At 40.4% G+C, this 12,429-nt stretch overlaps 1 protein-coding gene across 3 annotated transcripts in view; it reads left to right on the top strand.

Annotated features, from left to right (window-relative positions):
- The window catches only part of PCMTD1 (protein-L-isoaspartate (D-aspartate) O-methyltransferase domain containing 1), a 68,627-nt gene extending 57,342 nt beyond the window's left edge, over positions 1–11,285 (top strand). For all 3 annotated transcript variants that reach the window (XM_047073918.1, XM_047073919.1, XM_047073920.1), the window contains one exon: positions 7,045–11,285. In XM_047073918.1, coding sequence (XP_046929874.1) covers positions 7,045–7,412 — 368 coding nt within the window. In that variant the 3' untranslated portion in view covers positions 7,413–11,285. The remainder of the gene's footprint in view (positions 1–7,044) is intronic.
- Positions 11,286–12,429: the final 1,144 nt, after the last annotated feature.

Genomic DNA, 12,429 nt, shown 5'->3' with positions numbered 1-12,429 from the left:
AAGGGGCAGGTCAAAGAAATCATGAATTTATTAATTATAGCTGTGACTTTACTGATTATATTAAATTTGTTGTCATTTTCTACACAGAAGGATGACAAACACAACAGCCTTTATTTGAGCTGAAAAGAGCTTGGTTGTTCTAAGACCAGAAACAAGTTTCAGGGTAGTCGAAGTTGGTTGGCTAGAGTATAGAAGATAGATTATATACAGGGCTTTCCTTATCAAAGGTAAAGTCAGTGTTGGTTGTGGATAGACTTGTTCGAAGGTAGAAAAATAGTAGACTGAATTGTAGGCGGTGGTAGAGAGAAAAAGAAGGATGGAGAGTTTGGCCTTGAGCGGCTAGCTGAGTGGTGGTACCATTTATTGCTGTTTGCAGGACTGGCGATGGAATAGTTTGGAAATAGGTGTAGGAAGATCAGGTATTTTATTCTGGCCGTGTTTGAGTTTCCTGTTGGCATGCACGTGGCAGGTAGTCAAGTGGTTGTAAACCCACTGCACAAGGGGAGGTGTAAATTGGGAATCCTCAACCTAAAAATGGCATTTTCAGCTATGAGAATGGATGAGAGCACTTGGGGGAGAGTGAGGAGAGAGAAGAGGTGTTTGTGTTGGAAATCAAGAAAAAAACAGTATTTCAAGAAAGAGAAAGTAATAAACTTACTGCAGCTGAAAGTAGAAACAGAGGTAAGAGTGATATTAATTGGCTTGTGATATATCATGATTTTGGAAATCGGTGAGTAAGGTTCCTTCCCCAAAATGAACTAACTTTACCATGGTAGACTTCTTGCTTTAACTTGCTTTTTAAATGAATATATTTCAAAGGAACCTGGCTTTACATGTAACTTTATTTTCATTGTTTATTTTACCCTTTTGTGAGCTACGTGGTTTTTGTGGCCTGTTTTTCCCTCTTCCACGTTCTTCCCAATGGAGAGAAGGATTTGGCGGTCAGATAGCTAGGAATTGAAACGTCATTTTTATCACCTACTAAAGGAGTTGGGGCGGAATATGGCTTAGGTCCGCACCCTTAAATTAGACTATCCACGCAGCCACAGGCAGTAGTGGCCAGCCTCCCGTCGTGTGGGCTCGCTCCATAAATGCAGGTGAGCAGAAGAAAAGACCAGGGAAAGGCCACACGTGGACAGCTGCTTCGCACGCACGAACCATACAGACCACTCCTCCTGCCGTGGGGACGAAGGTATGTGGTGGTGCAGACAGACCCATGTGGTTCTGTAGTAAGGGGCAGTGAGCGGCAGGGGGGTCTCTTCCCTAGACCCCGGGAGAGGGCTTCCTAGCGTTCTTCTGTAACGGGAGCTGCCATCGGAGAGACCTGTTGACCACTCTTTCCAGATTCACAAGATGCATCAATTCTGACACAGTGCTCTTACTTTAATCTCATTTAGAAAGAAATCAGGCTCTCAGTTCAAAAAAAAATTTGAACCTTTCACAATTCGGAAAGTGTTAATCAGCCATTTTTTCCGAATGTACTTTTTGCTGTTGTACGTTACTCACAAAATTGAGTCAATCTACACAACAGAGCGACATAAGACGATTACATAAGGAAACTTGAGTATATAGAAAATTGAAAATAAGAATGATTAAAAAAAAGGATTATCAAAAAGATCCATTCTGTTAGTAAAGTTGCTCTGCTGGAATGTTGAATTTAAACTTCCTTCCTGTCTGTTCAGAGACACGTGCTAGATGTATTCTGGGACTGAAAGGGACTGGTGCTAGGAACACCAGAATCAAGTAACTGTCACTTGTATTCACATGCATTGTACAGTGATTTCAAAGTATACTTTTTGGTAGACCATACACACACATTCCCTCGTATATATAGGTGTATGTATATACCATATACTACATACTATAATATTTAGTAGACCATACCGTACTAAGATCATTGAATATTTCAACTCCTTGCTAAAAGCAATAACTAAAAGCAATAATAATAATAATAACAAAGTAAAACTATTTTTTCCCTCCTGTTTTCCCAATATTAGAATTACAGGTCATATTTATGACCATTTTCGTTAACCTATCATAACAGGTTAGAGAGTCACAAAAAAGAAGTAATGAAAAAAATCCTGTGACACGGTGGCCTAACCACAAATGTAATAATGTATATCTGTAAGGATATGTAAGTGTCCTTATAGAGGTCCCTGTGGACTTCTGTGCATCAGCCATTTAGGTGTTTCACTTTCTCATGGAGACTGTTGTAGCCCGAGACATTCCTCTTTATCTGACAGTTTCCCTAGTTTAGTGTCCTTTAGAGGAGTCTAGTTTGTAAATGTGGTTTTGCAGTAACACAGTTACAAATGGGCAATTTTCATTCTTTCTCATTTTAAAGATGTCCATGCAGTACAGCTCTAGGTAGTTAATAAGACTATCCTCTGTGGGTTGATGGACATAACTGTGAATGTAAAGTAGGGGCATAAGTTTGGTTGAAAGGGATAAAAGGGGGAAGAGCCTAAGTTAAAAAAAAAAATCCGTCATACCTGTGAAATACTTACAGGTGAAACGTTCTATCCAAATTTGTCATCACAATAGTCTGTGGTGGATTTGGGAGGAAGAAATGGGAGTGTGGTAAGATTAGCTGTATGGTGAGGGTTCAAGCTGAGTGGTACATGGGGTTCGTTACACTATTACTCACTTGTATACATACTCGAAAGTCTCTACAATAAAAGGGAAAAAAAATCATCAGCTCCCAATAGCATAAAGATGAGCCAGGAATTACGATTTTGTAAAAAATAAAAGCTTTTTTATGAATAATGTTCACAGAACGAAAATGTTCTGAAGATACTATTTGTCAAAACTTAATAGGATGTTTGGAAAATAAGAACAAGTTTCTTCTGTTAAAATTGCTGATTAGAGAACATTATTTCATTAATTATAGGGGATTAAGTTACGAAAGAATGTTAGCAAAAAAAGAGAACTAAAAAAATACACATGCAAATCTCTGGCAAGTGTATTTTGTAGCTATAAAATTGCCTATATAAATAGTTACTAAAATGTAGTTAGAATTCTCCTCAGGTTTATCACTGCTTTTGATTCAATTCACATCTTCTTTCCTTTGTTCGCGGGGTGGTATGCAACAGTGTAGTGTAACAGGGGCCAGCACAGAAACAGCCGGCTGGAATCGAGTCTCAGAGGGTTTGTGGGAAGGACCCAGCTTCCGCGCCTCCCCTGAGGGCCCTTCTGGCACTTGCACGTGTTCCTCAGCCCGGACGCTCTCCGAACCCTTGCAGTGAAGGCTGTTTATGGAGGTTTGATTGATTAAGTCATTGGCCATTTACGACCGACTCAACCTGCAGCCCCTCGTCCCCTCCCAGAGGGTGCTGGTGAAAGTTCCAGTCCTCTGGCAACCAGCCCACTCACTCAGGGGCTGACCAAAAGTTGCCTTATTAGCATAAACCCAGGGGTGCTTGAAAGGAACCTGTTATGCTCTTATCACTTAGGTAACCCCCAGGTGTTTTCAGAGCTCCGTCAGGAATGCAAAGCCAAATGTATATTTCTTGTTCAAAATCTCAAGGGGCAAGAGACTTCGTAAATTGTGGCAACAGTTATGTGGCCACTTATAGAAGCTGCTGTTTTTGTAGGTTCAAAAGTGGCCCCAAATCAGTGCTTTTGTGAGATTGGCCTAAATATAATGCCCTTTTCAGTCTTTGTTAATAAAAACGAAAGTGCTGACTGCTAGGTTCCCGTGAAATCTTTGCAGAGACTACCTTTTGGGAAACAAATAGAGCTTCCGTGTGTGTGTTAGAGATAACCTTAATTATAATTTTGGAGTGAAAGCTTTGATTCAAAATAAAATTTTAATAGTAGTCAGGGTGAGTATCAAATCCTTAACTCATAACTGGAAGCATTACAAACAAGGGAGTGTTAAAGAATAGAAAATAACGGGGGGATTTTGAATATTTTCAGTTCTGAGAATTATCTAAAAGTTTGTGTATCATTTAGACAAACTTTACATGAAGCTCTTGTGGGTGCTATTTTAGGACTTAAGTCTGAATCTTTTTCCATTCTGGGTCTAGTTGGTTCTTTATGAAGTGAGGTATTCTGACAGTTTAGGATTGAAAGGTTCATCATTCTAACAGTGTCCTTGGAATAGCAGTGTTGGCAGAGGACGAACATAATTCGGGTGTTAAAAGAGAATACCGAAAATGAGGGCAAGGTGCAAGAACCAAGACCAGCTGAAAAGACTAATTATAGCTCTATTTCTTAGCTCTTTTATTAAAATTCCCAAGACTCTTTTATAGATTTATTCTCCACCAGCCTCCTCCACCCCTGCTTTTTCAGTGTTCACTCAGGCACAGGTTTCTTCTGTGTCCACACTCCCCCTTGGGTGCTCGCCAGAGGCTGTTGGCTCTCAGATTTCTGTCCCCAGCCCTGGCCTTGCCCCTGAGTCCCAGACACATGATTCAGCTGCTTGCGGTTGGGCAGGAGCAGAGACCGTGCAGTCAAACGCCCATGTTCAGGTCCCACCTCCTGTCACCTACGACCTCTGTGACCGGGACCAAGTTATTTCACTTCTGTCTACTTCCTTTTCCTCAGCGCTAAGCGTGCTGTGGCCTCTGACACACAGAGATGGTGGCCAGCGTGTCGCTGTTGTTTTCCGTTCTGAAATCTTCTTCCAGGAGATGTTCACAGACACTCCAGATTTCACACGGAACAGAGTTCTGATTTTCTCCTCCCCAGCTACTCTTCCTCTTTGTCGTGTCACTAATTGACAGTCGCATCTACCGAGCTGCCTGGGCCAAAAACCCTCCCACATCCAGTGCCCGTCCGGCCTGCCTTCAAAGCGTGCTTCAGACTTGTCCGTTTCTCTGCGTCTTTACTGCCAGCCTCCCTTACTCTAATCTGCATCACAGTGTGGTCAGCTCTCAGGTGGATTACTGCTCCCTCTCTTTATGATCCACACTCCACAGCGGACCCCCAGCGCCATTTTCATCGCATTGTGACCCCGCCTTTTTAAAACCCTTGATAGAAGGCACGTTTTTTACCAGGGCCTGTAGGACCACCCCTGATCACCTCCCTTACTGTTTGCTTCCTGCTCTAAACTTCATTGACACCGGCCTTCCTTCAGCCCTTTGAACGTGCTAAGCTCATTCACCTTCTCGTGTTTCGCCATTCCCCGTGCACGAAGCTGTTTACAGACGGCTGTTTCTTCGTATCGTCTAGATGTTAGCTCAGACACGCCTCTCCTAGGGGAGACCATTGGGACTACCCAGTCAGAAGTAGCCATACCCCGTGTTACTTTGTGTGTCATTGGTGTTTTTTCTCATATCTTCTTTTTTTGTCATAATTATTTTTTATCTATCCCTCCCCCAAATATATAATCTCCATAAGAGCAGGGACTTTCTTAGTCTAAATCGTTCACTTTATCTAAATGAGCTCTTTAATAGTACCTGGCGTATAGTTTAACACATGGTTGTTGAGTGACTGTGAAACAGCTTAACAATTTTGGGCGATAAGCAGAACAGGTTGGTAGTTTACACATTTTAACATATAAGAGATGAGATTTCCCCTCTGTTTTTACTTAACCAGTGTTCACAAAACTCATGGTTGGCAGAAGCAGGACTTGAACTCAAATGGTTATATGTTTCAGTTTCCATGTTGGATAGTTGGGGGCAGGCCCAGACAGTAGAACAAATGGTTTTTAGTCGAACATGCCCAGTATGGCCCTTGGGAATTCTTTTCTATTTCAGATTGCAGTAGGGGAGTTGAAAAAAGTTTGAAGAAAAGATTTTGTCATGGGCCACTTAGGTATGTGCTGAGGGATCGTTGAATCAGCCTAGAAAGGCCTCCCATGCTGGAGTTTCACCAAAAACCCTGTCCCTTGCTGCAGCGTGTATCCAGTCTGTGATAGGGTCTAGGGGAAGGAAGCACTCGGAGCCTTGGACAGGGTGATAGACTGTGCACTTCTAGTATCTGCAGGCCCCTGTATGGAGCACAAGGAGGAAGTGCCATGGCCCCTCGTTCCTGGAGCTTACAGTCTGATGGTAGAGGGGGGCCAATTACAGTCTGATGGTAGAGGGAGGCCACATACCAAAGAGTTCCTACAGAAGGCAGGATTTCATAGGTTATAACAAAAAAGTTTGCAAGGGAAGTATCCAGAAAAAGAGTACCAAAAGTAAAGAAATAAAACATACATGGAGAGTTTTTAGTGCTGTTTAACTGAGGAGGGTTATGTTTTGTTTCGTTCAGGCATTTGAGAAGGCTCCTTGATGGTAGTTTTATTTCCACAGGGATGGCAACTAGGAGAAATGAAGTTCAAGTGGGACGAGAGAATTAATTTCTCTATGTCTAAAGCATTGGAACAGAGCAGGCTACAAGGAAGAGTATGTGTTCTAGGGCTTATGGGTTTGTAGACCTGTGGGAGATGGGAGCGGAGGACCGACTGTATTTGATAGAAGTAAACATCAATAACTGAAGGAAATCTCAGTGTTTTGGCCTGTTTTGGCCTATTACATTGTATACAGCATGATTTCTGGCGGGCCTTTGCCTAAGTTGTACTTACTGATTTACAGAGGAAAAGTCGGTGTGTGTGTGTGTGTGTGTGTGTGTGTGTACGTACACACACATGCACAAGCTTTAAAGCTCAGACTGAGGCAGTCGTTCAAATGTTGCCTTTGAGTTTTAGGAATAGATCGTTCTCTTGTATGGTTTTCAACATCAAAAATATAAAAAAATATATGTGGTATAAAATCTGTCTTCTCTTCTTATCCCCTAACTGCTTCATTCTTACGGAACCCGTTTCTAAGTTCTTACTTCCTCTTTCAAAGAATTTTCATGCATATACCTGGGGACACACATACACACATATCTACACATTGACACCTCCCCGCTTTCCACAGAATTGAGAATGGTGGCGTGGCATATAGAGAGCACCTTTGAAATCTTTGTTAGAAAAAGAAGAGGTTTTATACTTGGTGGTTTCTAACGTTTGCTAAGAAAGATTTTGTTCTGTGAAGAAATGAGCAGTGTATAATGTTTTGCTTTTTTATGTGTTCTGTGTGTGTGTTTTGTTTGCGCTTTTCTTTTTTTTAGCTCCCTGTGCTGTCCGGAATCTCCAAGACTTGGCTCGCATTTATATCCGACGTACACTTCGAAATTTCATAAATGATGAGATACAGGCCAAGGGGATTCCTCAGAGGGCTCCACCCAAAAGGAAAAGAAAGAGGGTTAAACAGAGAATCAATACTTACGTATTTGTGGGTAATCAGCTTATCCCTCAGCCTCTAGACAGTGAGGAGGATGAGAAAATGGAGGAGAATAACAAAGAAGAGGACGAGAAAGATCACAGCGATGCCCTGAAGCCAGAGGAACCACCTCAGAATTTACTGAGAGAAAAAATCATGAAACTCCCTCTCCCTGAATCTTTAAAGGCTTACTTGACATATTTTAGAGAAAAATAACTTAGATCAAGAAGAAAGAATGCCTACTGATAATTCCTTTAGTCTTGAAAATGTAGCATTTGTTAGGAGTTAAAAGAGAGCGAATTCTTTCAACAGAGCGAACTATAGTGGAAAAGGTATAACTTGTTTCTGTCTTAGTAATAAAAATGATGTATTCAGTAATTAAAAAGAATCCCTTTTTATAAAATATATTTTTCTTTAAATCTTGGAAAAAAGGCTGTTTTAACTCAGAGTGACTTCAAGAGTGGAATACAACAATACTCAAGATTTGTATACCGTAAATCCTTTTCTGATTCCTGACAGATTTGTAGTGCTGAGGCTTACATTTCATTTCATAGAAGGTTACATAATTGTTAAGCATATACTGGTTTTTGAACAGCAGTTGTTTTCCTTTCCTCTATGAAAACCTTCTGAGCGAATTAGGAAATCAAACGCTGTGTAGACCCACTCACCTTACTTTGGTTGCAGTCACTATTGTTGAGTTGCTGTAGTATCCCGGGCAATCTATGAGTGCAATAACAATACAGATGTTGAATAATTTAGCTTTAAAAAAAAGTTTCGTGGAGTTCAGTGGCACTGCTACTTTTGCTTTTGAATCTATTGCCAAAAGACATGGGAAAATATCTGCTTCTCTCCTAGAGATTTTAAGAGCACATCAAGTGAATATTAAATAAAAAGTATATACTCAATACAGTTCTTGATTTGTATGGACCCTTTACATTTTCAGTATTTAAAAACAATGAGGTTATCCTACTCTCTGGAGTTTTAGAAGATAGTATGTGTAGGATGGGTTTTTCTCTTGTCCACTGTATAAAGTGTTTGGTTTTAAAAAAAATCCACTGTTGTGTATGACTGTCGATACGACAGACAGGTAGGGAGTAAGCTTGAGTAACGGCCCCTTTCTTGGGTTGCTCTCAGAAGCAGGTGCACTTTAGCAAATGGAACTTCTGGTTCATTTGAAGCTTTGTCTTTGACAAGGTAGGACTGAGCTAGCCTCAGAAAGAAACTCATCTTTGTCGTGTAGGAGATGTTCACAGGAATTGTATGTAGATGCCTCTTGTTTTGAAAATCCAATTCAGAATCATAGTGTAATCTTTGGGACCTATGTTGTGCTCATTTAACTTTCTCACGGTGTGTGGGTTGTTTGTTGTTGTTGTTTTTTGTGAAGTTCTAATGATCACTTTTTTCTTAATATCACACACTTAAACTATCCATCATTTGAATATTAATTATAGCTTATCAGCGATACAACAGTAAATGCCATTTTTGATTTGTTCCTTTTCTTCCCACTAGGGCCTGAAAATAGTCATTCCTTGTTAAGAAAGTACACAATGGAACATACTTACTACTTCATGTAACATGGATTATGTATTTTTTAAAAGGAAAAATTTGAGTGTTATCTCTTATTACCACCAGCATCCCTGTTCCCCGTAGTTGATCAACTATGTTTAAGGAAACCCAACTGATACCTGGTAAAAGGATTGTTATTATCTCTTTTCAAAGATTCAACTATTAGTAATACATAGTTGGTTTAAAAAATCTCAGCTCTGGTAATTCTACACATTTAAAAATGAGCATTTGAAATATTCTAAGTATGAATTATCTCAAGTAAATGAGGGTATTTTAGTAATGGGAAAGATAATTTCATGGAAGGTGTTTGTTTTATACCAGTGACTATAGGGCTAGGTGATAGGGGTTGGGGGGGTTGGGTGTTATCTCCACAATTTTTTTCTTTTTTTAGATGATTGCTAAGCTGTTACTGTTAAGAAATGTCCCATCTCATTTCTATCAAGGAAAAAAAATAGTTGATACAATTGTCATCTGTTAGGAATGGTCACTTTATTTTAAATTAAATGTTAGTTTTAGAAGTTTAGTATTGTTCCTGGTGCCCACCTGTATTTATCCAGCACCCCCCCCCCCCCCCGGCCGCCCTCTCCATACTCACTCTGTCGGTTTTGGAGCTCGTGTCCAGATAGTAAACATACATATTCTTAAATGATGATTTTACTATTCAGAAGAGAGTTTTTGTTAAGGATATATTTGAAGATTGACTTGCTCACATGGTCTTTTACTCTGTGGACCTTGGCAAAGTATACAGTAGGTTTTCGTTGCCATTACATATTTTTGTCATTGAAATGTATCTTTTGTGTTTTTAAATGCATCCATTTTACAGTTGTGACTTTATTATTGACTTTAAATAAAGAAGTAGAAATAAATGAAAATTAAAGTGAAAGCCCTTTTATTAATGGGAATATATTAGAATGATCAAGAATATTTTGGGTTCGTGTTTATTTTTTAATGAATTCATGGTTACTTGAGTGTGAATAATTACGCTTTATAGGTGGAAAAAGCAGCAAAGAAAGGTAAAATTAAATGAAGATGAGGAGGACTATAGTCATGGGATTCTAACAGCCAGATAAAACAGTGGAAATAATCTAGTCTTTTCTTTCGTAGAGAGGAGGGCTAGGGAGATAGCACGAGTCTCCGAAGTCAGACAGCTAGATGGAGAGGACTTTAAATAGCATCCAGCACCTGATAAACCTCAAGACATAACGACCAAGAAGACAGTTTAAGTCTACACTTCTTACTAGTTGATACATTTGGTTCTAGTCCTAATAAACAAAAATGGCATTAAAACAGCATGCGTCACGTTTAAAACACCAAAAAGGTTAAGTATTGGTTTCTAGCTGTTTGAGAGGACAAAAGTGAAGCAAAGCCTGTTCAATCATGGGAAGACTCGGAACGTTATTTTAAATAAGCAGTTGCATGTAATTCAGTTTTGTTCTCTGGTAGCCTGGCATTTTCTTCCTAATTTAGGAAATCTCTATACCAATGGATATATGCTTGAATTATTGTATACGGTTCATTGTCTGTATTTGAACATCTCATTTCCTTTGGAGTGTTGCCACCTTTGAAGACAGTGTAGGCTTTTTTTTTTTTAATTTTATAAAGTATTAGGTATATATGAAGGATATTTAGCAGATATATGCAAAACACAAGGAATAATAATTCAGCGTACATGTAAGTACACGGGTGTACCTACTACTGGGTTTGACTACTGGCATCACCGTGACCTGGGTGCCCTTCACAGTGTCCTCTTTATTCCCCTGGGGGGTATTCCTTTTGTGTCAGTCCCGACCTTGCTCTTTGCTATAGCGTTACCACATATGTTCGTGTCTCTGAACAGTGTATCACTTGGCCTCATACATACTGAACTTCACAAGTGGAGCTCTACTCTTGTTCTGCAGGTGACTGTCTCGGTCCACACTGCCTTTCTGAGATCGATCCATTTTGTATGCAGCTGAGTCAGCACCCGCAAACTCAGTCTATCTGCTCATTCTGCTGTCCGTGGACATTCGTTGTCACGTCAGCTGGTTTGGTCGGCAGCATTCTTCAGCATGTCTTGCGACCATACGCGTGCAGGAGCCTTCACACAGTGCACACCTGGGAGTAGAATTGCTGGATCATAGAGCATGTTTACATTCACCTTCACTAGATGGTGCAACGTAGCCGAACAGCGTGTGCCTTCCTGCCACGTTCTCATGTTCCAGCTCTTCCGTGACCTCACCTGCGTCTGGTGGCGATCTGTGCGTGTTGAGCAGTGTGAAGTGTTACGGAGGCTTTGTTACTGGTTATGGAGGTTTTGTACCTTTCCGAGTGTTTCTTGCTCTTAGGTTTCCTTTCTGTAAAGCTTCTATTCAAGTCTTTTGGAAATGATTTCGAGAAATTGGCTTTCAGGGTCCCTTATGTCTTCTGGCTGTTAACCCATTGTCAGTTACGTGTATTGCAAATCTCTTTTGTCAGGTTGTGGTTTCTGTTGTCATTCTGTTTGTGGTGTCTTTAGTGAATTATTAAAATTTTCAATTAAACAAATGAAAAGTTTTTTTGTTTTGAGAGAGGAAGTTGTGTGTGTGCGTGCGCGCACAAGTGGAGGCGGGGCAGACAGAAGAAGAGACGGAATCCTGAGCAGGCTCCTGCACCATCAGCACAGAGCCCAGAGCCCGATGCCAGGCCCTGAACTCACAAACCATGAGATCACGACCTGAGCCAAGGTCAAGGATCGGGCGCTTAACTGACTGCACCACCCAGGCGCCCCTGTCCCCCATTTTTTTGAAGAGCGGGTACAAGTAGGGGAGGGGCGGAGGGTGAGGGAGGAGAATCTTAAGCAGCCGCCATGCCCAGAGTGGAGCTGGATGTGAGGCTCAATCTCGTGGCCGTGAGATCATGACCTGAATCGAAATCAAGAGTGGACGCTCAACTGACTGAGCCACACCGGCACCCCCACGTTTTCCATTTTAATCGTGCGAGATTCACCTTCACACAGCTTCGGTCCAGGATCATGAAAATACTAGCCTGTATTTTCTCACAAAAGTTCTGTGATTTTTGTCTTTCACATTTAAGTCTGTAGTACACCTGCTACTGATATTTGCATAAAGCGAGAAATAATAAGTTCTTTTTTTGTACATAGTTGATCAACTGTTTCAACACCATTTTTTGACAAGTCCCATTTTCCTCCTCTGATCTGCAGTTTCAACCATCATAAATTAAGTTTTCATATGTTTGTGCTTTGTGTCCAGATTTTCTTTTCTGTTTTCTTAGTCATTTATGGATTCCTGTGCTAAAATTGCACAGTCTTACTACAGATTTACAATAATCCTTGATCTAGTGAGGTAAGTCCTTTCAACTTAAATTTCAGGAATATCTTGGCCAATCTTGGGCCTTTTGACTTTGATAACCATTTTAGAGCCAGCGTCTCGGATTACATGCACACAGTCTTTTTGGGATTTCCTTTGGAATCACACTGAATTTATAGATCAATTTATGTGAGAGGTAACATGTTTATGATACGGAGTCCTCCGATCCATAAATATGGTGGTACTTTTTTTTACATCTTGTTAAGTGTGTTAGTAAAGGTACACAATTTTGTTTCAAACATCTTCAGGTTTTATGTGTACATGTTTTATATTTTTCAATACTGTTGTAATGTTTATTAAAATTATGTTTGCTCTGTATTGGT

The sequence above is a fragment of the Lynx rufus genome, unplaced genomic scaffold, assembly GCF_022079265.1.
Source record: "Lynx rufus isolate CCGP_SWC_20201006 ecotype Redwood Valley unplaced genomic scaffold, mLynRuf1.p SCAF_12, whole genome shotgun sequence".
NCBI classification, from domain to species: domain Eukaryota; kingdom Metazoa; phylum Chordata; class Mammalia; order Carnivora; family Felidae; genus Lynx; species Lynx rufus.
Note: the sequence above shows the minus strand (reverse complement) of the source record. Positions and strands in the feature narration are given on the sequence as shown.